Source organism: Eschrichtius robustus, chromosome 3 (assembly GCF_028021215.1).
Source record: "Eschrichtius robustus isolate mEscRob2 chromosome 3, mEscRob2.pri, whole genome shotgun sequence".
Classification (NCBI taxonomy): domain Eukaryota; kingdom Metazoa; phylum Chordata; class Mammalia; order Artiodactyla; family Eschrichtiidae; genus Eschrichtius; species Eschrichtius robustus.
This window is the reverse complement of record NC_090826.1, coordinates 138,160,798-138,187,389: the sequence shown is the minus strand read 5'-3', so window position 1 is coordinate 138,187,389 and position 26,592 is coordinate 138,160,798. Positions and strand designations below refer to the sequence as shown.

Genomic DNA, 26,592 nt, shown 5'->3' with positions numbered 1-26,592 from the left:
GCTGTTTTCATATATATAAGGGCAATATGCTGTGGATGCCTCTTCAGTAAGAGGTTGAACTAGCCTGGCTCAGCTGATGTGGTCCCAAAGCAAACTGAAGTAAACTGGCAGAGCAATCACCCTGTCAGCTCTGTGAGTGCCAGTATATGTCCCCCGTCTCCACCAGTCCCCATCAGTATTAGCTGGCATGTGGAATTTTGCTGAGTGAGCACGATTACTAGGGCTCAGTAAGAAGGTAAGTAAGCCAAGGGTTTTAGAAAAATACAAAATTTTAATCTTTACATATGATACAATCATGTCAAGGTCCATAACTTAAAAAAAAAATTCTTTAATTGATTTAAATCTGCAGAGCAGAACAAGTCTTAGCCTACACATACCTCATTTAAAAAAAAAAAAAATCTTCCTCTGTGCACTTTTTCCTTCAGCCTGAGGCTCTTTCCTGATCTCACAGATAGAAGCTGATCAGCTTCCCTCTGGGAATAACAACTTGAAAGCTAACCCACCCAGTTCCTGCCACTGGTAAGCAGAAGTTCATTTTTCCCTTCTCTGTCACTGAGGATACTGCAGCCTCAGGCCCAACACCCAAGTCCAGGCATCTGCAGGCAGGAGCTGATACGCTAATAAATCCTTGGGATTTATCTCCCACGTGACCTTCTCCAACCAGCTGGCCCACATTTTGGAATGTGGCTCTGTAAGGCACCAAGTGATTTTAAGAATTGGCTCTGTCTCTGATTTAAGGCCTCCCTTTTACACACCACTTGTGCTCGTGGCTGCTGGTGCTAGCATGCCCCTCCAACCCGTTAGGTCCTGGACAGTGTGCGGACAGGCCCCAGGATCCTATTAGTGGAAGGAAGGTAGCTTTGGAAGTTTTCTTCTAGCCCTCAAGGCAGGAAATAGTTAATTCTCTGGGAAATAGATTTGCATCCCTGAGAAGAGAAGAGTTGTTCCTCCTTGGGGACGTACACCATCATCTTGGCGACTTCATCTAGTGCCTCTTCCGTATACAGGAGCTCCTGGCTCAGGAAAGCATCACGTGCACACAGCCTCACGTGACGGTACTCCAGTGGCAGGAAGGGGATGAAGAAGTCAATCAGGTTTTCCTTCACAAGACAGCTGTGTCCAAAGCCACTGTCTAAAATCAAGAGCAAAGTTACATGGAGTCTGATTTGGGGCTGAACCCAACTGGAATTGTGAGGTGTCCCCTACCCTTAGGCCTGGGCAAGGTTTGTTCTTATATGCCAACTCCAGGAGGGCTGTCTGAACTTTATGTCAAGAACTATGCAACTGTGTCTTCCTTTAGGGAAACAACAGGGCTGTGATTAACTGGGTGTGTGAGAGGGGGAGAGGGGCTATGCCTGCCGGGTTATGGTTTCATTGGATGGCAGAAAGCAGAAGGTGGAGTGACCCTACCTATCTGACTGGAGGCTGAGCCACTGAGGCTCTCGCAGTGAGACTTTCTTCCTCAGGGTCTGCATACTCCTAGACCACTGCCTGTGTGGCCACGGCCAACTATTCCCTTACAAAGGACTTTCAGAAAAGGACTTCAGCTTTCTTGGCACTTTTCTAGTGCCTATCTGAAGCTGACAACGAGATAATTATATGGCACATCCTCTGTGATCCTGAATACCCTATCTCATGAGTACACCTTCTAGTACATACACATTTACCCCCCTCCTCCCCTCTCAACAGAGGCTTATTTTCTGCAAGGCTGGGAGTCACTTACCTGTGGATTCCACAATCTCAGCCTGGAGTTGGGGCTCCAAGTGCTCCATCCCAATTTCTTCCCGGGACCACCCAGCCTTAAGCAGGTTCAGGACTACCTCATTGATGATGTTGCCCCCAAGGTTACTGAAAGAGACAAGCCCGGTTAACAGATTCTGTTGTTGGTATTTTTAAGTTGAAGTAGAGTTGATTTGCAATGTTGGGTTAGTTTCAGATGAACAACAAAGTGATTTAGTTTTATATATATATTTATTTTTCAGATTATTTTCCATTATAGGGGATTACAATATTGTTGGGAAAATTTTCCATTATAGGTGATTATAATATTGTTGGGAATATCATTCCCTGTTATACAGTAAATCCTTGTTGCCTATCTATTTTATATAGTGTCTGTAAATCCCGTACCCCTAATTTATCACCCCCCCCTTTCCCCTTTGGTAACCAGAACTTTGTTTTCTACGTCTGTGGATCTATTTCTGTTTTGTATATAGATTCATTTGTATTATTTTTTTTAGATTCCACATATAAGTGATAGCACACAATATTTGTCTTTTTCTGACTTACTTTACTTAGTATGATATTCTCTAGGTCCATCCAGCAAAGGCAATATTTCTTTATTATGGCCGGTTAACATTCCATATGGTGTGTGTGTGTGTATACCACATCTTCTTAAATGAATCGTCTGTTGATAGGCATTTGGGTTGTTTCCATGTCTTGGCTATTGTAGAGTGCTGCTATGAACACTGGGGTGCATGTATCTTTTCAAATTAGAATTCTTATCATTTCTGGATATATGCTTAGGAGTGGGATTGCTGGATTACATGGTAGCTCTATTTTTAGTTTTCTGAGGAACCTCAACACTGGTTTCCATAGTGGCTGCACAAATTTACATTCCCACCAACAGTGTAGGAAGGTTCCCTTTTCTCTACACCCTCTCCAGTATTTGTAGACTTTTAGATGATAGCCATTCTGACCAGTGTGAGGTGACACCTCATTGTGGTTTTTTTAAAAAAAATTTATTTAATTAAATAATTTATTTTTGGCTGCGTTGGGTCTTCGTTGCTGCAGGCGGGCTTTCTCTAGTTGCGGCGAGTGGGGGCTACTCTTCATTGTGGTGCGCAGGCTTCTCATTGCAGTGGCTTCTCTTGTTGTGGAGCATGGGCTCTAGGGCCGCAGGCTGATCAGTAGCTGTGGCTTGCAGGCTCTAGAGTGCAGGCTCAGTAGTTGTGGCGCATGGGCTTAGTTGCTCCGCGGCATGTGGGATCTTCCCTGACCAGGGATCGAACCCGTGTCCCCTGCATTGGCAGGCGGATTCTTAACCACTGCACCACCTCATTGCTTGGGTACTATGAGGGACCAGGGAAGTCCCCTCATTGTGGTTATGATTTGCATTTCTCTAATAATTAGCGATGTTGAGCATCTTTGGATGTGCCTGTTGGCCATCTGTATGTCTTTGGAGAAATGTCTATTTAGGTCTTCTGACCATTTTTTGATTTTTTTTTTTTTTTTTTGATATTGAGTTGTATGAGCTGTTTGTATCTTTCGGAAATTAAGCCCTTGTTGGTTGCATTACAAATATTTTCTCCCATTCCGTAGCAGGTTGTCTTTTCGTTTTGTTGATGGGTTCCTTTGTTATGCAAAAGCTTTTAAGTTTGATTAGGTCCTATTTGTTTATTTTTGCTTCTATTTCTTTTGCCTTGGGAGACCGATCCAAGAAAATATTGCCACAATTTATGTCAGAAAATGTTTTGCCTATGTTCTCTTCAAGGAGTTTTATGGTGTCATGTCTTAGATTTCATTATTTTTATATTTGGCTTCCAAATGAATAAGCTGACCACCGAAGCCATTGCATTGGTGACTGGAAGAATGGAGGTTGAGGGGCCCTGGGCCTCCCCTCATCCAGGAAATCTTATCGCAACACACCATCCTGCTTTGTCACCCATTCTCCCTGCCTCACTCGCTTGTGACAAACACTGAGACGGTACTAGGTGCAGAGTGCACAAAGATGGTATGATGTAGATTTTTCCCTTGACTTCTGTGTGGAAGGAGAGGCACATGTGTGTGTGATTCCAGGACAGTGTGGCAAGGGCTAATGTAGGAGCAACTAGGGCCCAGGGAGAAGACTTCAGAGGGAAGAAGAGAATTCTGGGCAAATGTAGACTGAGTAGTGATCATCAGACACAAGGCAGGGAAGGGCACGTGTCCAGGCACGACAGTCAGAGGGCTTGTGGGGTTCAGGGGCTGCAAGTAGCTTGGAGAGGCTGGAGGAGCATAGGCATGAAAGGTAGGCTGAGCCTGGCGTGAGGTCTTTGTGAGCCATGCACTTGGATTTTAGCTTATGGGCCATGGAGAGCTGTTGAAGGGTTTTGAACTTGAGAGTATAGGGTAGTAGGGTAGTCTGATCAACTTTACTTCCTAAGAAAGAAAATCATTCTTGGGCCACAGTGGTTGGATTGAAGAGAAAGCTAGTCAGGGAGCTTTTTGCAGTAGTCCATGTTTAGAGGTGATGTAGGCGATGGAGAAGGGTTTAGAATTAGTGTAGGAGGCACAATTGACAGGACCTTGTAAGTGATGGATGTGAGAAGTGAGAGAAAGGAGGTCAACAAAGAAATCAAGTGTCTGCCTTGAGTGGCCTGCAGCCCCCTCAGCGAAAGTGGAATATAGGAGAAGGGTGGAGATGCCAGCTTGGATTTACACACGTTTGAGTGTTGTGCACTTGCCTGTGACCTCGCCAGGGGTTGTGATTTCATTGGGCAACTGGAATTGTGGGTCTAAAACACAGGAAAGAGGAGTGAGTTAGAGATGAAGGGGAGAAGAAATCTTAGAGCTGGGAAGGAGGAAGTGGAGGCTGGGACTGGCAGCACGTCGTCCTCCCCACCCCTGATTGATATACTTCTCTCCACCCCACTGCACTCATCTCCCCTCCCAGGCCTTCTGCCAGCTCCTTAAACAAACCGAGCTCTGCCCTGCTTTTTCCTCAGGCCCAGCAGAGTGAGGGAATATAATGAGTGAAGGAAACAGGGAGACAGGTGGCAAGTGAAGGGGTGGGGATCCAGTATTTCCATTCTGTTCTCATCAAGCTCTGACACTCAGGTATGTTAGCTCATTTGTCTTCTCATTTAGCATTTGAGTGTATCCTAGGGGCCAGGCTTGGGACACAGAGGAGGCGCTGGGTGGTTCTCTCCCTGCCTGCCTCCATGGACGGGCAAGGAGAGAGAGGCTGGGGCAGGCATCCTTTCCTGCCAAGTGATCCAATCTTCCTTCTTGTAGGGGCCAGTGTGCCCCTCACGGCTAGATTTTACCTGAGGCCATGAGCCCCCAGCTAGAGAGCCTGGGGGCTCCCTGCTCAAGTTCAGCTGCTCAGCCAGACTTCCCCTGACATCTGCAGCTGGGGAAGTTGCTTATGATGACACTCTTCTACTTCCTGAAGCTGTGGCCCTACTCCTCCTCCTGCAGGAAGGCCTGCCAGGCAGGTTGTCTGTGTACACGCAAGACCACAGTCGCATCAGCTGAGGCAAGACCTGCCCACTGCCAAGGGATTGCCCAATCCTGCATTCCTCACAGGAGGCAAAGGAGGGTTTACCTTTCCATGGGCTGCAGGACAAGCATCCAGGGTGAAAGGGAGAGGAACAGGATTCACTTCCTCAGCCCCAGGGGCACAGACTCCGGTGCCTTCCCCACTTCTACCCAGAAAGCCACCTGAGACTAAGTTTCTTGAGAGCATAAGCTTAGCCTCTTTGTGGTTACCCAGTGCCTAGCACCTATCAGGCACTCAATATTTATTAAATGTTTATTGAATAAATGGACATCCCTGCATGTTTGTCTACACTATCTGTCTCCACCTCCCTTCTGAATTTCTCCCCTTGTCCCACCGCCAATGTCTCTCTTCTTCCTCCACATTACAGGCTTTATCTCACCCACCAATACATAACCTGGGCCCCTTTTCTATTCCAACCCCACCCCTAGTCTTCAGCTCCTCAGGCACCAACAATTACACCTTTAAACAGATGTTGCCTTCCCGGAACACTTCAATTCCCTTGCACATCCTCGCAGGTTGCCTGCTGACTGGGAGGTCTTAAGGGATCAAGGGACAGAAGGCACCTCTAGAGATGAACTCTCTCCCCTGGCTCTGGGACAGGACGACATGAAATCTCACCACAGAGGAAGGAGACTCAAAGGCCCCTCCAGAACTGTGATGATAAAACCCAGCCTTAACTGCTAAGTCTTCCCTGAAGAACAGATACAAACTTGACTCAATCATAATCTCTCTGAACCTTAGTTTCCTAATTTGTAAAATGAGAGACTTGAAGCAGACAATTTAAGAAGCCCTCCTTAGGTCACCTTGGATTCAATGGTCAGTCAACAAATAGACACTTCTGTGAGCACCTGCTATGTGCTGGGGTACAAGGCCTTTGATTCCATGAATAACTGACATTTGTATAGTTCTTTTCATTTTTCAAAGCCCTTTCTATCCATTCTTTTCCTGACAGCAGCCCAAAGAGAACAGGCATTAATTACCCTCTTCACTTTACAGCTTCAACGGAAGAGGCCAGTAGCTCTCATCCCCAGAGTTCCACTGTGCCTGTCCTGCCCTGTGACTCCATTCCCAGAGCCTTCTGTACTTGGTAGAAATGGGCAAAAGCAGTCAATGTTAGTTTTCTGGTACTTGGCCAGGGCCCCCAAATTCCTCAGGCCCAGATGAAGGACTGGCTGAGTGCTGGGGCAACAACTCTGCCACAGCCCCGCTCCGCACTGCACCCCCTGCTTCAGCTGCCACCTCCTCCTTTCTGCCATCTGACACCACCACTTTGCAGGGGGACCAGCAAAGCCGCTAGCACTTCACTTCAAATAGCAGGTTTAGGATTTTTTTCAGGATTAAACAACTGGCCTTACACTAGTGATTTGTTTACACCATCAATTTGAATCAGCTGTGCTTTTCTTTCAAATATAAGAGTCCTCACCACACAGGTAAGGTTATCGTAGAAATCAAGTCCAGAGACACCATCTTCCCCCACCTATCACTAGACTAGCTGAAAACTCTGGGGTTTAGAGGTGCTGCTTTCTGGCTGCCCAAGGCAGGGGTGCGAGGTGCTGCACCGCACTGACAGCCTGGCTGGCCCACGGGCTCCATTCAGTCCACCCAGGCCTGTTGGGGACCACTGGCTCTCACGGGCCGGGCCCACACCAGGGCCACTAGAACTGGAAGCCATGTCCTCGCCTCTCTCTCACCAGTGTGCATCCTCCTCCCTAGGGGCTCAAAGGCTCCTTCAGGGCCAGTGCAGCCTCTGCATCCCCTGCCACACTAGGCCCACAGGGCAGCTTGTCCGCAGTGGCTCTCTTTCTGGCCCTGCCTCCACTCTGCCAGTGTCTGCTCATCAGGACCCCGCGGCCTCAGTGCACAGACGCCGGGTCACTAGGGGGAAAGGGCAGGTGGTGGGACGGGCACTGCCAGTGGGTCGATGACCAAAATACTACAAACGCAAACATTTGCCTAGAGATAGCAGGGTCACCTGGGTCGCATTAGGAAATCCTGGCAACAGCAAGGATGAGGTTTTCCAAGCTGAGAACTGGTGGGGAAGTCAGTGCCCTGGCACCTCGAGCCAAGCTGGGGAAAGGTCAGCCACAGCCACAAGGCAGAAGTGGGCTTGGCCTAGTAGGAGGAAGGAGGAAGGAACCAGGCAGTGGAGGGGGGAAGAAGCCACACGCGAAGTCAAAGGATCCCTGCAATAGAAAGGGCGTCCTGAGGTAGCTGGGCACTAGGCTTCCTTCTGTTCCGAGGGAAGGACTCTGCCTGCAGGAATGGTTCCAGGGGTCCCCTGCCCCCACCCCCTGCCAGGGCTTGGGTGGAGAAGCCTTGGGGAACCAAGGTGATTCCTTATTTCGCCGCCTCTGCATTTTGGAGTCCCTACCTAATTCACTGCAACAGGAAGAGATCTGCACTTCTGGGCTACCTCAGAAGGTGATAAGTAGTATCACAGAGTTTACTGTCCTTGCCTCCTAATTCTGATCACTCAAGTCATATTAGAAAAGCTTTCTCTGCTTTTCTCTTAAAATCACCTTTGGGGGCTCCCAAAGGCCCTCCTTCGCAATGCACTGTAGTGTCCCGTCAGCCTTACTTATAGACCAGGAAGGACTGCCACTAACACACCAAAATCCCAACCCAGCAACAGTTTAAACCAGTTCCACCTTGTCTTGTGGGTCCACAAAGAAAGAAGATCTGCCCTCCACAGCTCACTCCTTCGCACACACCAAGCCTGAATGAAAAACCAGATCCCTTACTTCTCCTCAAAGGGTGTACCCTAAAGCTGGGGGAAATCCCCTAGCAAGCATGTACTGGCCTGCGGGAGGCAGGTGACCATGGGGAGGAGTGCTTTGGCTTCCACTGAGTGCAAGAAGCTGCATGTGAAGCATTCGAGTTGGGCCAAGAGGGACCCAAACTTGACTGCTAACAGACCCTGGGCAGGACTTTCTGTTGGAGCTGCCATAAAAAGATAGGATTGGACAGCTTGATTTCAAAATTAACTTTTTGCAAGCCATTTCTAGAGCCTGTGGCACACAGTAAGAGGGAACTCCTAGTGTGTACATTTCTAACTATATTACAAAGCTTTAGCAGTCAAAGCAGTATGGTATTGGCATATAAACAGACACACAGATAAATGGAACAGAATAGAGCCTGGAAATAAATCCACGCATACATGGTTAATTAATTTACAACAGAGGAGCTATGAATATGCAATGGGGAAAGGACAGTCTCTTCAATAAATGGTACCGGGAAGCTACATGCAAAAGAATGAACTCGACCACAAAAAAATGCTGGAACTGACCAAACAAGATATCCTACAACCAAAGACAAAGAAGAAGCCACAATGAGACGGTAGGAGGGGCATAATTGCAATAAAATCAAATCCCATACCCGCTGGGTGGGCAACCCACAAACTAGAAAATAATTCTATCACAGAAGTTCTCCCACAGGATTGAAAGTTCTGAGCCTGACGTCAGGCTCCCCAACCTGGGGGTCTGGCAACAGGAGGAGGAACCCCAAGAGAATCTGGCTTTGAAGGCCAGTGGGGTGTGAGCACAGGAATTTCACAGGACTAGGGGAAACAGAAACTCCACTCTTGGAGGGTGCACACAACGTCTCGTGTGCACCAGGACCCAGGGAAAAAAGCAGTGACCTCATAAGAGCCTAGACAAGACCCACTTGCTGGTAATGGAGGCTCTCCTGTGGAGGCAGGGGGCAGCTGTGGCTCACTGTGGAGACAAAGACAATGGTGGCGGTAGTTCTGGGGAGTGCTCGTTGGCATGAGCCCTGCTAGAGGCTGCTATTTTCTCACCAAGACCTGGTCCCACAACAGCCTTCAGGCTCCAGTGCTGGGACCTCAGGCCGAACAGGGCAGGAACACAGCCACACCCCTCAGCAGACAGGGTGCTTAAAGTCTTCCTGAGCATACAGCTACCTGCTAAACACACCCCTTGACATGGCCCTGCCCACCAGAGGGACAAGACCCAGCTCAACTGCAATCACAGAAAGTTATACAAAATGAAAAGGCAGAGGAATGTGTCCCAGATGAAGAAACAAGATAAAACCCCAGAAGAACAACTAAATGAAGTGGAGATAGGCAATCTACCTGAAAAAGAATTCAGAGTAATGACAGTAAAGATGATCCAAGATCTCGGAAAAAGAATGGAAGCACAGATCTAGAAGATAAATGTTTAACAAAGACCTAGAAGAACTAAAGAATAAGCAGACAGAGATGAACAATACAATAACTGAAATACAAAATACACTAGAAGGAATCAATAGCAGAATAACTGAGGCAGAAGAACAGATAAGTGAGCTGGAAGACAGAATAGTAGGAATCACTGCCGTGGAACAGAATAAAGAAAAAAGAATGAAAAGAAAAGAGGACAGTCTAGGAGACCTCTGGGACAACATTAAATGCAACAACATTCGCATTATAGGAGTCCCAGAAGGAGAAGAGAGAGAGAAAGGACCTGAGAAAATATTTGAAGAGATAATAGCTGAAAAATTCCCTAACATGGGAAAGAAAACAGTCACCCAAGTCCAGGAAGCACAGAGAGTCCCAGGCAGGATAAGTGCAAGGAGGAACATGCTGAGACACACAGTAATCAAACTGACAAAAATTAAAGACAAAGAAAAAATACTAAAAGCAACAAGAGAAAAGCAACAAATGACACATGATGGAATTCCCATAAGGTTATTAGCTGATTTCTCAGCAGAAACTCTGCAGGCCAGAAGGGAGTGGCATGATATATTTAAAGTGAAGAAAGGGAAGAACCTAAAACCAAGAATACTCTACCCAGCAAGGCTCTCATTCAGATTCAATAGAGAAATCAAAAGTTTTACAGACAAGCAAAAGCTAAGAGAATTCAGCACCACCAGACCAGCTTCGCGGCTTCTCTGGGCAGAAAAGTAAAGGCCACAACTAGAAACAAGAAAATTATGAATGGAAAAGCTGACTGGTAAAAGCGAACATACAGTAAAGGTAGGAAATCACCCACACACAAATATGATATCGAAACCAGCAATCATGAGAAAAGGTGAGTACAAATGCAGGATATTGGAAATGCATTTGAAATTAAAAGACCAGCAACTTAAAACAATCTTGTTTATATACAGACTGTTATATCAAAACCTCATGGTAACCGCAAACTGAAAATCTACAATACATACACACACAAAACAAAAAGGAATCCAAAAACAACACTAATGTTAGTCATCAAATCACAAGAGAACAAAAGAGGAAAGGAAAGAAAGAAGACCTACAAAACGAATCCAGAACAATTAACAAAATGGCAATAAGAACATACGTATCAATAATTACCATAGTACTTCCCTGGTGGTGAACTGGTTAAGAATCCGCCTGACCAATGCAGGGGACATGGGTTCGAACCCTGGTCTGGGAAGATCCCACACGCCATGGAGCAACTAAGCCTGTGTGCCACAACTACTGAGCCTGTGCTCTAGAGCCTGTGAGCCACAACTACGGAGTCCACGTGCTACAACTACTGAAGCCCGTGTGCCTAGAGCCTGTGCTCCACAACAAGAGAAGCCACCGCAATGAGAAGCCTGCGCACCGCAATGAAGAGTAGCCCCCACTCGCCGCAGCTAGAGAAAGCCTGAACACAGCAACGAAGACCCAACATAGCCAAAAATAAATAAAAAATAAATAAATTTATTAAAAAAGATTACCTTAAATGTAAATGGATTAAATGCTCCAACCAAAGGACACAGACTGGCTGAATGGATACAAAAACAAGACCTGTATATATGCTGTCTATAAGAGACCCACTTCAGACCTAGAGACACATGCAGACTGAAAGTGAGGGGATGGAAAAAGGTATTTCATGCAAATGTAAATCAAAAGAAAGCTGGAGGAGCAATACTCATATCAGACAAAATAGATTTTAAAATAAAGACTGTTACAAGAGACAAAGAAAGACACTACATAACGATCAAGGGATCAATCCAAGAAGAAGATATAACAATTATAAATATATATGCAACTAACATAGGAGCACCTCAATATATAAAGCAAATACTAAGAGCCATAAGAGGAGAAACTGACAGTAACACAAGAAGAGTGGGGGACTTTAACACCCCATTTTCATCAATGGACAGATCATCCAGACAGAAGATCAATAAAGAAACACAGGCATTAAGTGATACATTAGACCAGATGGACTTACTTGATATTTATAGAGCAATCCATCCAAAAGCAGCAGAATACACATTTTTCTCAAGTGCACATGGAACATTCTCCAGGATCACATGCTAGGCCACAAAGCAACCCTCGGTAAATTTAAGAAAACTGAAATAATATCAAGCATCTTTTTCAACCACAACACTGAGGTTAGAACTCAACTACAAGAAAAAAACTAAAAACACAAACACGTGGAGGCCAAACAGTATGCTACTAAACAACCAGTGGATCGCTGAAGAAATCAAAGAGGAAATAAAAAAATACCTAGAGAAAAATGAAAATGAAAGCACGATGATCCAAAACCTAGGGGATGCAGAAAAAGCAGTTCTAAGAGGGAAGTTTATAGCAATACAATCTTACCTCAGGAAACAAGAAAAATCTCAAACAACCTAACTTTATACCTAAAGCACTAGAGAAAGAAGAACAAAACCCAAAGTTAGCAGAACAAAATAAATCATAAAGATCAGAGCAGAAGTAAATGAAATAAAGACGAAGAAAACAATAGAAAAGATCAATGAAACTAAAAGCTGGTTCTTTGAAAAGATAAACAAAATTGATAAACCTTTAGCTAGACTCATCAAGAAAAAAAGGGAGAGGGCTCAAATCAATGAAATTAGAAATGAAGAAGAGAAGTTACAACAGACAACACAGAAATACAAAGGATCATAAGAGACTACTACAAATAACTATATACCAATAAAATGGACAACCTAGAAGAAATAGACAAATTCTTAGAAAGGTACAATTTCCCAAGACTGACCCAGGAAGAAACAAAAAATATGAACAGACCAATCACAAGTACTGAAATTGAAACTGTGATTTAAAAACTCCCAACAAACAAAAGTCCAAAACCAGATGGCTTCACAGACGATTCTATCAAACATTTAGAGAAGAGTTAACACCTATCTTTCTGAAACTATTCCAAAACAATTGCAGAGGAAGGAACACTCCTAAATTCATTCTGAGGCCCCATCACTCTGATAGCAAAACCAGACAAAGATACCACAAAAGAAGAAAATTACAGGCCAATATCACTGTTGAACATAAACACAAAAATCCTCAACAAAATACTAGTAAACCGAACCCAACAGTACATTAAGAGGATCATATACCATGATCAAGTGGGATTTATCCCAGGTATGCAAGGATTTTTCAATATCTGCAAATCAAAAAATTCTTCAACAAATTGAATTATAAAAACCATATGATCATCTTGAAGATGGCAGAGTAGGACGTGCGCTCACTCCCTCTTGCAAGAGCACCAAAATCACAACTAAATGCTGAACAATCATCGACAGGAAGACACTGGAACTCACCAAAAAAGATATCCCATATGCAAAGACAAAGGAGAAGGCGCAATGAGACGGTAGGAGGGGCGCAATCACGATAAAATCAAATCCGTTAACCGCTGGGTGGGTGACTCACAAACGGGAGAACAATTATACCACAGAAGTCCACCCACTGGAGTGAAGGTTCTGAGCCCCACGTCAGGCTTTTCAACCTGGGGCTCCGGCAACAGAAAGAGGAATTCCCAGAGAATCAGACTTTCAAGGCTAGCAAGATTTGATTGCAGGACTTTCAAAGGACTGGGGGAAACAGAGACTCCATTCTTGGAGGGCACACACAAAGCAGTGTGCACATCAGGATGCAGGGGAAGGAGCAGTGACCCCATAGGAAATTGAACCAGACCTACCTGCGTGCTGGAGGGTCTCCTGCAGAGGCGGGGGCCGGCTGTGGCTCACCGCAGGGACAAGGACATTGGCAGCAGAAGTTCTGGGAAGTACTCCTTGGAGTCCACCAAAGAGTCCACCATTAGCCCCACCAAAGAGGCTGTAGGCTCCAGTGCTGGGTTGCCTCGGCCCAAACAACCAACAGGGAGGGAACTCAGCCCCACCCATCAGCACACAAGCAGATTAAACTTTTGCTGAGCTCTGCCCACCAAAACAACACCCAGCTCTACCCATCACCGGTCCCTCCCATCAGGAAGCTAGCACAAGCCTTTTAGATAGCCTCATCTACCAGAGAGCAGACAGCAGAGGCAAGAAGAACTAAAATCCTGCAGCCTGTAGAACGAAAACCACATTCACAGAAAGACAGACAAAATGAAAAGGCAGAGGACTATGTACCAGAAGAAGAAACAAGATAAAACCCCAGAAAAACAACTAAATGAAGTGGAGATAGGCAACCTTCCAGAAAAACAATTCAGAATAATGATAGTGAAGATGATCCAGGACTTTGGAAAAAGAATGGAGGCAAAGATCGAAAAGATGCAAGAAATGTTTAACAAAGATCTAGAAGAATTAAAGAACAAACAAACAGAGATGAACAATACAATAACTGAAATGAAAAATACACTAGAAGGAATCAACAGCAGAATACCTGAGGCAGAAGAACAGATAAGTGACCTGGAAGACAGAATAGTGGAAATCACTGCTGTGGAACAGAATAAAGAAAAAGAATGAAAGGAAATGAAGACAGCCTAAGAGACCTCTGGGACAACATTAAACGCAACAACATTCGCATTATAGGGATCCCAGAAGGAGAAGAGAGAGAAAGGACCAGAGAAAATATTTGAAGAGATTATAGTCAAAAACTTCCCTAACATGGGAAAGCAAACAGTCACCCAAGTCCAGGAACACAGAGAGTCCCAGGCAGGATAAACCCAAGGAGAAACACGCCGAGACACATAGTAATCAAATTGACAAAAATTAAAGACAAAGAAAAATTATTAAAAGCAACAAGGGAAAAACGACAAATAACGTACAAGGGAACTCCCATAAGGTTAACAGCTGACTCCTGAGCAGAAACTCTACAAGCCAGAAGGGAGTGGCACGATATATTTAAAGTGATGAAAGGGAAGAACCTACAACCAAGATTACCCTACCCAGCAAGGATCTCAATCAGATTCAATGGAGAAATCAGAAGTTTTACAGACAAGCAAAAGCTAAGAGAATTCAGCACCTCCAAACCAGCTCTACAACAAATGCTAGAGAAACTTCTTGAAGTGGGAAACACAGGAGAAGAAAAGGACCTACAAAAACAAACCCAAAACAATTAAGAAAACGGGCATAGGAACATACACATCGATAATTACCTTAAACGTGAATGGATTAAATGCTCCAACCAAAAGACACAGGCTTGCTGAATGGATACAAAAACAAGACCCATATATATGCTGTCTACAAGAGACCCACTTCAGACCTAGGGACACAGACAGACTGAAAGTGAGGGGATGGAAAAAGATATTCCATGCAAATGGAAATCAAAAGAAAGCTGGAGTAGCAGTACTCATATCAGATAAAATAGACTTTAACGAATGTTACAAGAGACAAGGAAGGACACTACATAATGATCAAGAGATCAATCCAAGAAGAAGATATAACAATTATAAACATATATGCACCCAACATAGGAGCACCTCAATACATAATGCAACTGCTAACAGCTATAAAAGAGGAAATTGACAGTGACACAATAATAGTGGGGGACTTTAACACCTCACTTACATCAATGGACAGATCATCCAAAATGAAAATAAATAAGGAAACAGAAGCTTTAAATGACACAATAGACCAGATAGATTTAATTGATATTTATACGACATTCCATCCAAAAACAGCAGATTACACTTTCTTCTCAAGTGCGCATGGAACATTCTCCAGGATAGATCACATCTTGGGTCACAAATCAAGCCTCAGTAAATTTCAGAAAACTGAAATCATATCAAGCATCTTTTCTGACCACAACGCTATGAGATTAGAAATGAATTACAGGGAAAAAAACGTAAAAAACAGAAACACATGGAGGCTAAACAATATGTTACTAAATAACCAAGAGATCACTGAAGAAATCAAAGAGGAAATCAAAAAATACCTAGAGACAAATGACAATGAAAATACGATGATCCAAAACCTATGGGATGCAGCAAAAGCAGTTCTAAGAAGGAAGTTTATAGCTATACAAGCCTACCTCAAGAAACAAGAAAAATCTCAAGTAAACAATCTAACATTACACCTAAAGGAACTAGAGAAAGAACAACAAACAAAACCCAAAGTTAGCAGAAGGAAAGAAATCATAAAGATCAGAGCAGAAATAAATGAAACAGAAACAAAGAAAACAATAGCAAAGATCAAGAAAACTAAAAGCTGGTTTTTTGAGAAAATAAACAAAATTGATAAACCATTAGCCAGACTCAACAAGAAAAAGAGGGAGAGGACTCAAATCAATAAAATTAGAAATGAAAAAGGAGAAGTTACAACAGACACCGCAGGAATACAAAGCATCCTAAGAGACTACTACAAGCAACTCTATGCCAACAAAATGGACAACCTGGAAGAAATGGACAAAATCTAAGAAAGGTATAACCTTCCAAGACTGAACCAGGAAGAAACAGAAAATATGAACAGACCAATCACAAGTAATGAAATTGAAACTGTGATTAAAAATCTTCCAACAAACAAAAGTCCAGGACCAGATGGCTTCACAGGTGAATTCTATCAAACATTTAGAAAAGACCTAACACCCATCCTTCTCAAACTCTTCCAAAAATTGCAGAGGAAGGAACAGTCCCAAACTCATTCTACGAGGGCACCATCATCCTGATACCAAAACCAGACAAAGATACTACAAACAAAGAAAATTACAGACCAATATCACTGATGAATATAGATGCAAAAATCCTCAACAAAATACTAGCAAACAGAATCCAACAACAAATTAAAAGGATCATACACCATGATCAAGTGGGATTTAACCATATTAACAAATTGAAGAATAAAAGCCATATGATCATCTCAATAGAGCAGAAAAAGCTTTTGACAAAATTCAACACCCATTTATGATAAAAACTCTCCAGAAAGTGGGCATAGAGGGAAACTACCTCAACATAATAGAGGCCATATACGACAAACCCACGGCAAACACCATTCTTAGGTGAAAAACTGAAAGCATTTCCTCTATGATCAGGAAAAAGACAAGATTGTCCACTCTTGCCACGATTATTCAACAGTTTTGGAAGTCCTAGCCACAGCAATCAGAGAAGAAAAAGAAATAAAAGGAATCCAAACTGGAAAAGAAGAAGCAAAACTGTCACTGTTTGCAGATGACATGATACTATACATAGATAATCCTAAAGATGCCACCAGAAAACTACTAGAGCTAATCAATGAATTTGGTAAGTTGCAGGATACAAAATGCGCAGAAATAGCTTGCACACCTATACACTAACAACGAAAGATCAGAAAGAGAAATTAAGGAAACAGTCCCATTCAACACTGCAACAAAAAGAATAAAATACCTAGGAATAAACCAACCTAAGGAGGTAAAAGACTTGTACTCAGAAAACTATAAGACACTGATGAAAGAAATAAAAGATGACACAAACAGGTGGAAAAATATATCATGTTCTTGGATTGGAAGACTCAATATTGTGAAAATGACTATCCTACCCAAAACAATCTACAGATTCAATGCAATCCCTATCAAATTACCAATGGCATTTTTTACAGAACTAGAACAAAACGTCTTAAAATTTGCATGGAGACACAAAAGACCCCAAAAAGTCAAAGCAATCTTCAGGGAAAAAAACGGAGCTGGAGGAATCAGACTCTGACTTCAGACTATACGACGAAGCTACAGTAATCAAGACAATATGATACTGGCACAAAAACAAATATAGATCAATGGAACAGGACAGAAAGCCCAGAGATAAACCCACACACCTATGGTCAACTAATCTATGACAAAGGAGGCAAGGATATACAATGGAGAAAAGACAGTCTCTTCAATAAGTGGTGCTGGGAAAACTGGACAGGTATATGTAAAAGAATGAAATTAGAACACTCCCTAACACCATACAAAAAAATAAACTCAAAATGGATTAAAGACCTAAATGTAAGACCAGGCACTATAAAACTCTTAGAGGAAAACATAGGAAGAACACTCTTTGACATAACTCACAGCAAGATCTTTTTTGACCCACCTCCTAGAGTAATGGAAATAAAAACAAAAATAAACAAATGGGACCTAATGAAACTTAAAAGCTTTTGCACAGCAAAGGAAACTATAAACAAGACGAAAAGGCAACCCTCAGAATGGGAGAAAATATTTGCAAATGAAATTGATGGACAAAGGATTAATCTCCAAAATATATAAACAGCTCATGCAGCTCAATATTAAAAAAACAAAAAATCCAAAAATGGGCAGAAGACCTAAATAGACATTTTTCCAAAGAAGACATACAGATGGCCAAGAGGCACATGAAAAGCTGCTCAACAGCACTAATTATTAGAGAAATGCAAATCAAAACTACAATGAGGTATCACCTCACACCAGTTAGAATGGGCATCATCAGAAACGCTACAAACAACAAATGCTGGAGAGGGTGTAGAGAAAAGGGAACCCTCTTGCACTGTTGGTGGGAATGTAAATTGATACAGCCACTATGGAGAACAGTATGGAGGTTCTTTAAAAAACTAAAAATAGAATTACCATATGACCCAGCAATCCCACTACTGGGCATATACCCAGAGAAAACCATAATTCAAAAAGACACATGCACCCCAATGTTCATTGTAGCACTATTTACAATAGCCAGGACATGGAAGCAACCTAAATGCCCATCAGCAGATGAATGGATAAAGAAGATGTGGTACATATATACAATGGAATATTACTCAGCCATAAAAAGGAACGAAATTGGGTCATTTATAGAGATGTGGATGGACCTAGAGACTGTCATACAGAGTGAAGTAAGTCAGAAAAAGAAAAACAAGTATCATATATTAATGCATATATATGGAATCTAGAAAAATGGTACAGATGAACCAGTTTGCAAGGCAGAAACAGAGACATAGAAGTAGAGAACAAACGTACAGACACCAAGGGGGGAAAGTGGTGGGGGGGTGGGGGGGGTGGGATGAATTGGGAGATTGAGATTGACATATATACACTAATATGTATAGATAACACGGGGTCTACTCTTCGTTGCAGTGTGCGGTCTTCTCATTGCGGTGGCTTGTCTTGTTGTGGAGCACGGGCTCTAGGTGCACGGGCTTCAGTAGCTGTGGCACATGGGCTCAGCAGTTGTGGCTCGCGGGCTCTAGAGTGCAGGCTCAGTAGTTGTGGCGCACGGGCTTAGTTGCTCTGTGGCATATGGGATCTGCCCAGACCAGGACTCGAACCCGTGTCCCCTGCATTGTCAGGCAGATTCTTAACCACTGCACCACCAGGGAAGCCCCCTCATTTTTGCCACTTTTATTCAACATAAGTTTTGGAAGTCCTAACCATGGCAATCAGAGAAGAAAAAGATATAAAAAGAAAAGGAATTCAAATTGGAAAAGAAGTAAAACCATCGCTGTTTGCAGATTACATGATACAATACACAGAAAATCCTAAAGATGCTACCAGAAAACTACTAGGGCTCATCAATGAATTTGGTAAAGTGACAGGATACAAAATTAATACACAGAAACCTGTTGCATTTCTATACACTAACAACAAAAGATCAGAAAGGGAAATTAAAGAAACAATCCCATTTACCATTGCATCAAAAAGAATAAAATACCTAGGAATAAACCTACTTAAGGAGCCAAAAGACCTGTACTCCGAAAACTGTAAGACGCTGATAAAGAAATCAAAGATGACACAAACAGATGTAAAGATATACCATGTTCTTATATTAGAAGGATCAATACTGTCAAAATGACTATACTACCCACGGCAATCTACAGATTCAATGCAATCCCTATCAAGTTATTGTACCAATGGCATTTTTTCACAGAAATAGAACAAAAAATTTTATAATTTGTATGGAGACACAGAAGACCCCAAATAGCTAAAGCAATCTTAAGAAAGAATAACAGACCTGGAGGAATCAGGCTCCCTGCCTTCAGAGTATACTACAAAGCTACAGGCATCAAAACAGTATGGTACTGGCACAAAAACAAATATAGATCAATGGAACAGGATAGAAAGCCCAGAGATAAACCCATGCACCTAAATGTCCATCAACAGAGGAATGGATAAAGAAGATGTGGTACATATATACAGTGGAATATTACTCATCCATTAAAGAATGAAATAATGGATGGACCTGGAGATTATAATACTAAGTGAAGTAAGTCAGACAGAGAAAGACAAATATCATATGATATCACTTATATGTGGAGTCTAAAAAAAAAATGATGCAAACGAACTTATTACAAACCAGAAACAGATTCACAGACTTAGAAAATAAACTTATGGTTACCAAAGGAGAAAGGTGGGGGGGAGGGATAAACTGGGAGTTTGGGATTGATATATACACACTACTATATTTAAAATAGATAACCAACAAGGACCTATGGTATAGCACAAGGTGCTATGCTCAATATTCTGTAATAACCTAAAGGGAAAAGAATTTGAAAAAGAATAGATACATGTATATGTATAACTGAATCACTTTGCTGTACACCTGCAACTAACACAACATTGTTAATCAACTATACTCCAATAGAAAATAAAAAATTTTTAAAAATGGATTAAAGACTTGAACTTAAGACCTGAAACCATAAAATTCCTAAGAGAAAACATAGGCGGTAAGTTACTTGACATTGGTCTTAGCAAATATTTTTTGGATTTGACACCAAAAGCTAAGGCAACAAAATCAAAAATAAACAAGTGGGACTACATCAAACCAAAAAGCTCCTGCACAGCAAAGGAAACCATCAACAAAACAAAAAGGCAGGGACTTCACTAAGGTCCAGTGGTTAAGACTCTGCACTCCCAACGTAGGGGGCCCAGGTTCAATCCCTGGTCAGGGAACTAGATCCCGCATGCTGCAACTAACAGGCCACGTGCCGCAAGTAAAAGAGCCCACATGCCACACCTAAAGATCCCGCATGCAGCAACGAAGATCCTGTGTGGCACAACTAAGACCCGGTGTGGCCAAATAAATAAATAAATAATAAAACAAAACAAAACAGCAACCTACTGAATAGGAGAAAATATTTGCAAATCATATATCTGATAAGGGGTTAGTATCCAAAATATATAAAGAACTCATACAACTCAATAGCAAAAAAAAATCCAATTAAAAAATGGGCAGATCTGAATTGACATTTTTCCAAAGAAGACATACAAGTGGCCAACAGGTAGACAAAAAGGTGCTCAACATCACTAATCATGGGGGATATTACGCAAATCATAACAGGTATGAGATACCACCTCATACCTCTTAGAATCGCTATCATTAAAAAGACAAGAAATAACCAGTGTTGGTAAGGCTGTGGAGAAAAGGGAACACTTGTGTATCATTGGTGGGAATATAAATTGGTGCAACCACTATGGAAAACAGTATGGAAGTTCCTCAAAAAATTAAAAATACAACTACCATATGATCCAGCAATTCCACTTCTGGGCATTTATCCAAAGATAATGAAAACACTAACTTGAGAAGATATCTGCACTCCCATGTTCACTGCAGCATTATTCACAATAGCCAAGGTAAGAAATAACCTGTGTCCATCAACAGATGAATGGATATAGAAAAAAATGTGTGTGTGTGTATACATATACATACATATATATATATAATGGAATATTATTCAGCCATAAAAAAGAAAGAAATCTTGCTATTTGCAACAACATGGATGGACCTTGAAGGCATTATGCTGAGTGAAATAGGTCAGACAGATAAAGACAAATAAGACAAATACTGTATGAACTTCAAGTAATAAATAAGTCATGGGGATGTAATGTACAGCATGGTGGCTTTAGTAAATAATACTGTAGTGCATATTTGGAAGTTGCTAAGAGAGTACATATTAAAAGTTCTCATCACAAGAACAAAAAGGTTTTGTAACTAGTATGGTGACAGATGTTAACTAGACTTATTGTGATCACCTCACAATATAAACAAATAGCTAATCACGCCGTCCACCTGAAACTAATATGTCAATTATACCTCAATTAAAAAAGAACACTTAATGTCCTTCTAAGAGGGGACTCCCAGTGTCCTTCCCTCAGGAGGCTATGTACTAACTGGGGAGTCTGAGGGGAGCCTCCCCATCCTAAGAGAACCATGGAGGTCAGATGAGGGACAGCTTGTCCTCCCCAGGCTGGTCCTGGGAGTTAGTTAGCTGGCCTGTGCTGCAGGAGGGGATGTCAGAGTCCTTCAGAAGTGCTTGGCAGAATCAAGGCAGAAGCAGGGAGACCTAAGGCTCCCCGCCCCTGCTGCCACCCAGTCAGCTGGGCTTCTGTTTTCTCTCCCGGAGTTTGTGTTGGTCTCCCTTTTGCAAAAGAGTGGGCAGCCTAGGAGAGCGTGGAAGCCCTCCACCGCCAGCTTACAGGCCAAGTGACAGCTCCCAGGCCTGGCACACACAGCGCCTGGACAGGGTTCTTCCTCCCCTCACCCAGTCCTCCTGACTTTTGTTCACCAGACCTCACCTGAGAAAAAGAAAGATGGTTCTCGGGGACTTGGCCCTCGGGTTCTCGGGGGCCTGGCGTTCCAGGTGTGGCCTGAGGGCCTCCAGCAGTCCTGGGTGCAGCTTCTCAGCCTCATCTAAAATGAACAGGGTCTGGTGGCAGTGCTCCTGTGTCTTCCTGATCTGGCTTGCCAGCTGCTCCTGCACAGAATACAGGGAGCTGCTGAGGTGCAGTGGGAGGCACCTTCTAGCCCCGAGGGCCCTGGTGAGGCACTGGTTTCCTCAGGGCACCTGCAATGGATCACCTGGAGCTGGGTTCCACCGCAGAACCACCAATCCAAACCTCTGGGGGTGGAGCTAGGGCATCTGCCTCTAATGAGCTTCCCAGGTGATTCTCCTGTGCCCTGAGGTTTGAAAGCCAACTAGGTGGAGCCAGCCTGGGGAAAGGGAGAGGGTCCTTGGGAAATGGCCCCAGCCATGCTCCCTCCCCTTCAGGATGAGGTTCCCTCCCAGAACTAACCCTAACTCACCCTCCCCAAGGAGAGGAGTCAGGCTCTCACACGGGGGTGATAGGCAGAGATAGGCTCGAATGCCCACAGGTGCCGTCTTGAATTCCCACAAGCAGAGCATCCGCTGGCACCAGGCTGGGCTCTCAGGGAAGAACCCAGGGGAGGACCTGTCTGGGACCCAGCCGACTCAAAACTGGGGTTCCCCACCCCAGGCAGGATAGTAAGCCCTCTAGTGAAAAGATGCTGCTCTACAGGGTTCAGGAGAACAGGGCCAGCTCCTGCCCCAGGGTGGGGTGTTTTAGCAGAGCCCACACTCACCATCCACCTCTAGCCTTCCTGGATTCTGACTTCAGCCCCCTGTCTCCCCAGAGTGTGTGTGAGAGGATGGGCAGGGTATGAGAGAGAGAGTGCACACGTCGGTTTTCACAGCGGGGAAGCTGAGATTCACAGCTGTTTTACTGCAAAACCAGCCAGTTCTTTCTGGGAAGGCCCGGCTGACCAGCTGCCTGCCCTTAGAACACATTAGCCTACCCCTGCCCTCCCGGGCCGCACTGAAACTGCCAGGCAATCTGTCCTCAAAGGCTTACATAATCTTCCCAGGTTAACACACTCCAAATATTGGAACTAAAAGCCAAAGGTAGACACAGTCACCTCTGTCATGCTGCAGTGGGGTTTGGTCATCGTATGGCTAACATGTCTGAATGAATGAAACCCAAAATAGCAGAGCAGCAGAGACACTTTCTGCCCTCCACTTGTTGACATATAATGAGCAGTTTTGGGAAGACATGGAAAAATTACTTATGATAAGCCTGTTTAAAAAAACAGTGGGATATGCAACTTTCTGTCCAATATAATTACAGTGACATAAAAGAGCGCAGGGGAATGGCCTGAAGGAAGTACACCAAAATGCTAACTGTGGTGGTGTCCGTGTGGGGAGATTATGATAAAGTTTTTGCTTTCTCTGTTCCACACTTCCTGAGGCACTTCCACTATTTCTGCGACAGAAAAATTTAACACACGAAGTGTCTGGTTAAGCTCAGTGTCTGGCCTCTCCTGTATGGCCGGGAGGGCGACAGCTCGGCACGAATACTGTTTGGGACATCACTCTTTCCTCCACGTGTTCAGGGCCTCATCTGTGTGGAGTGGATGCCTCTGTGGGTTACAGGTTCCCTCGCAACGGCGGCCCCGTCCTCCAACCGCCACACCCAGGGCTGGCTTCAGCCCCCCTCCCAGCACAGGGGCCTGCGCCTCAGCTGCCGGAGCCTCAGCCGGACCCAGCCCCGCTGGCCCAGCTCCCCGGCACAGCCGGCCTCACCTGGTACAGGTCCACATACTTGTGGTGAGGGAAGTGCAACGTGGCGATGAACACCTTGACACAGTCGCTCCTCAGCCCATCCCGGTACAGGTTCTCCGCCAGCATCCGTGCCACGAAGTTCTTGCCTGTGCCAGACCAGCCATGGAACGACAGAGCCAGGGCCTTGTCTGGCCGGGGCAGCTCCAAGTAGCCCCTGGCTGCTGTCAGGACCAGCTCCCGGGCCAGGTGCTGGCCGTGCAGGCGCACGCGCAGGTCCGCCTCTAGGCCTAGGGCCAGGAAAGAGCCATGCTGAGAGGTGCGCACAGGCGCGTCCCCACCAGGCTCGGCGACAGCCGAGAGACTGAGCACCTCTGAACGTCTATGAGGTGGGAGCCATCCTGTTTGGTGGCCTCAGGACAAGAAGCCACTGGGCAGACCTTGCAGTGGAAGAGATTCAGGGCTATTTTCTGAAGAGTTTTGAGAAATCAAGGTTGACTTGACCCTTTCTGAAGGCCCTGAAGACACCCCAGAAGGGTTGGCAGAATCCTATCCAGAGGAGGAAGTTGCTCCCACCCAGAAGTTTCAGGACCCCCTAAATATTTTATGGAGACACCCTCATTTTATTCATTCTAATTCAACTCAGCAAACACCTACTGAAGGCAGCTAGTGTGTGCAAAGCCCTCCTCCAAGGCCTTCCTTCCTCTCAGCCATGAGGTTGCAGGGTTTCGATCATGGAGCCGTGGTGGACACAGGGAGGGTGTGCTGCCAGCTGTGGGCAGGCTGAGGTTGGGTCCCTTCACCCTAGCATTTTCCTGAATTGCCTCCCCTCCCCACAGATTCCTGGGCCTTAGGGCCATGTAAGGTCCAACCTGTGAAGTTATTGATGATCCTGCAGTCCCCACTGTCACAACAGTCCTGGAAGCTGCAGTACCAGGTGGTCAGGATATCCAGGTACTGCTGGCCCAACAGGGGAAGGCTCCAGCCTGGAAAAGGAGGAGCTGTGAGACAGGGACGGAGCCCAGGCCCCAGGGAGAGCTGAGCACTGCATCCCTTCTCCCGTCCTCTCTCCAGAGCCACTCCCCACTGCTCTGCCCTGGGCCTTCCTTGTGCCGCACCAGGGAATGGGCACAAGTGGGCACCTCCGGCTATGAGGAAGTAGATGGCCTTGCTATATACAGATGCAGCTCCAGCTGCAGCAAAAGCTCAGTTTACTCAACAAATAAGCCTTAAGCATTTGTGCCAGACGTGTAAGAAACCCAGGCCCTGCCTGCAAGGAGTTTGGAGCCTAGGAGGGAGACACACAGTAACTGGTGATTATCATTCTTCCTACTTGCTTTGGATTGCAGAATCATCTGATCACGGCCAACCCCAAGTATCTCAATTCTTTTATCAAATGTCAATTTGAATATGCCCAGCATTAGCAAAAACGAAACAAAAACCATTCACTGGAATTTAGAACTCTCGATTTAAATGGAAGATGTTTCTAGCACCACTGCAGCATTACCATTACAGTACTATTACAGGACCTAGAATTAACGACATCGACTGCAAGGAGCCTTAGAAATCACTAGGGTCCACGACGGTGACGTGACAACCCTGCCTCACAATTTGTCAGTGACAGAGAATAAATCAGAACTCAGGTCCGGTGGACTCATAGCCCAGCCTCCGCCGCCAGAAGCAGCAAAGGGGAAGGAGAAGGTACTTGGGGGGTGTATCCAACCGGGGACTTTCCTTAAAGCCATCAAGAAGGTGGGCAAGAGCAGCTCCTTGGAATAATGCCAGGGCAGGTTCGGAGACAGCAAGGAAGTGTGAGCCGCCTGGAGGAGTCAAGAACGGGCGACGTGGGGGAGCGCAGCCAGGCCCACTCGTATGCACAAGGGCGCTGCGCCAGGGCTGGGAACGAGGGCAGTGACGGGCCTTCCTGGTCCCGCAGAGGCTCCCTGCCCTCAGCCTGGCCCAAAGGCTGGGCGGAATAGCAAAGCCGGCGGCTAAGGCGCCCGCCTGGTGACCCCGATCACAATGGCCCAGGGCAGGCGCGAGGCTCTGACCTCCGTGCCCGGATTCCATCGTGCCTCGCGCATCCAGCCCGCGCGCTCCCGCCCTCCTGAGCCGGCGGGTCTTACCCAGGGGCCGCGCCGGCGCCTCCTCATCCTGCCTACAGCCGTCGGGCCACACGCGGCAGCTGAAGAGAGCCCAGTAGCGTCTGCAAAGGGCGCCGGCCGCCCTCAGCCGCTCCCGCAGGCCCTGGAAGGCCGACCAGGACCCGGCCGAGCCCGCCTCCTCGGCCCCCTCCCTCGGCCTCGCGCGGCTGCCGTGTCCCCACGTGCCCGGGGGCGGCAGCAGCAGGAGCAGGAGCAGGAGCAGGGGCCAGAGCGGATTCCGCAGGCCGCGAAGCATGGCCAGGTCGGCAGCCGGCCCCTCCACCGCCCGCCCTCCACGGCCCTTTCCAGCCCACGGTGGGCGGGCGGGCGGGCGCCGGCACTTCCGAGGCCCGGATTGGCCGGGGATTGGCGTTGCCACGGGAACCGCAGGCGGGCAGAGCTCGCCTCCCATGTGACCCAGGGCGAGCCAGACGCCGGCCGGGAACCGAAACCCGGATGGTGTTCCGGAGGGTGTCCCGAGGCCGCTTGCAGGCGCCGCCCACCCACCGGGGACTCGCTGCCAGGCAGCAAGCAGTCTCTTCTGGGTGATTGTGGTTGCAAAGAAGTTGAAGTCAGGCCTTAAGATGGCCACTGTCAATAATCACCCAGATACTTTCGGGCAGCTCTGGTGCCCCATCTGAGGCCTACTTAACACGGGCACCCACTTGTGCCCTGTCCCGTGTCTGCAGATCAACTTTTTGCCAACCTGTTAGACGAAACCGGGCAACCATCTCACCCAGGAGCTTGAGTTGGCCAGGGCAGTCAGCCCTGGGCGTGGCTCCTCTACAAAGGGAACTG

At 45.5% G+C, this 26,592-nt stretch overlaps 1 protein-coding gene across 2 annotated transcripts; it reads right to left on the bottom strand.

The window, feature by feature from the left end:
- Positions 1-251: 251 nt before the first annotated feature.
- Positions 252-26,097, bottom strand: TOR3A (torsin family 3 member A). Of its 2 annotated transcripts, XM_068541313.1 has the most exons (6): positions 25,777-26,097; positions 24,523-24,636; positions 23,675-23,940; positions 21,873-22,051; positions 1,724-1,848; positions 252-1,132 (listed from the first exon to the last, which is right to left on the bottom strand). In XM_068541313.1, exons 1-6 carry the CDS (start codon positions 26,048-26,050, stop codon positions 882-884), a joined length of 1,209 nt encoding a protein of 402 aa, XP_068397414.1. In that variant the 5' UTR covers positions 26,051-26,097; the 3' UTR covers positions 252-881. The 2 variants fall into 2 exon arrangements, with proteins under 2 accessions (XP_068397414.1, XP_068397415.1); XM_068541314.1 differs by lacking the exon at positions 24,523-24,636.
- Between the last annotated feature and the right edge of the window lie 495 nt (positions 26,098-26,592).

Bases quoted from the DNA above. Each gene is read 5' to 3' on its own strand.
- TOR3A (XM_068541313.1), bottom strand. From the start codon at position 26,050: ATGCTTCGCGGCCTGCGGAATCCGCTCTGGCCCCTGCTCCTGCTCCTG. The intron at 24,637-25,776 runs GTAAGACCCGCC...CTCCTTTTCCAG, and splicing joins GGCGCCGGCGCGGCCCCTGG to GCTGGAGCCTTCCCCTGTTG. The intron at 22,052-23,674 runs GTGAGGCCGGCT...TATTCTGTGCAG, and splicing joins AGTATGTGGACCTGTACCAG to GAGCAGCTGGCAAGCCAGAT.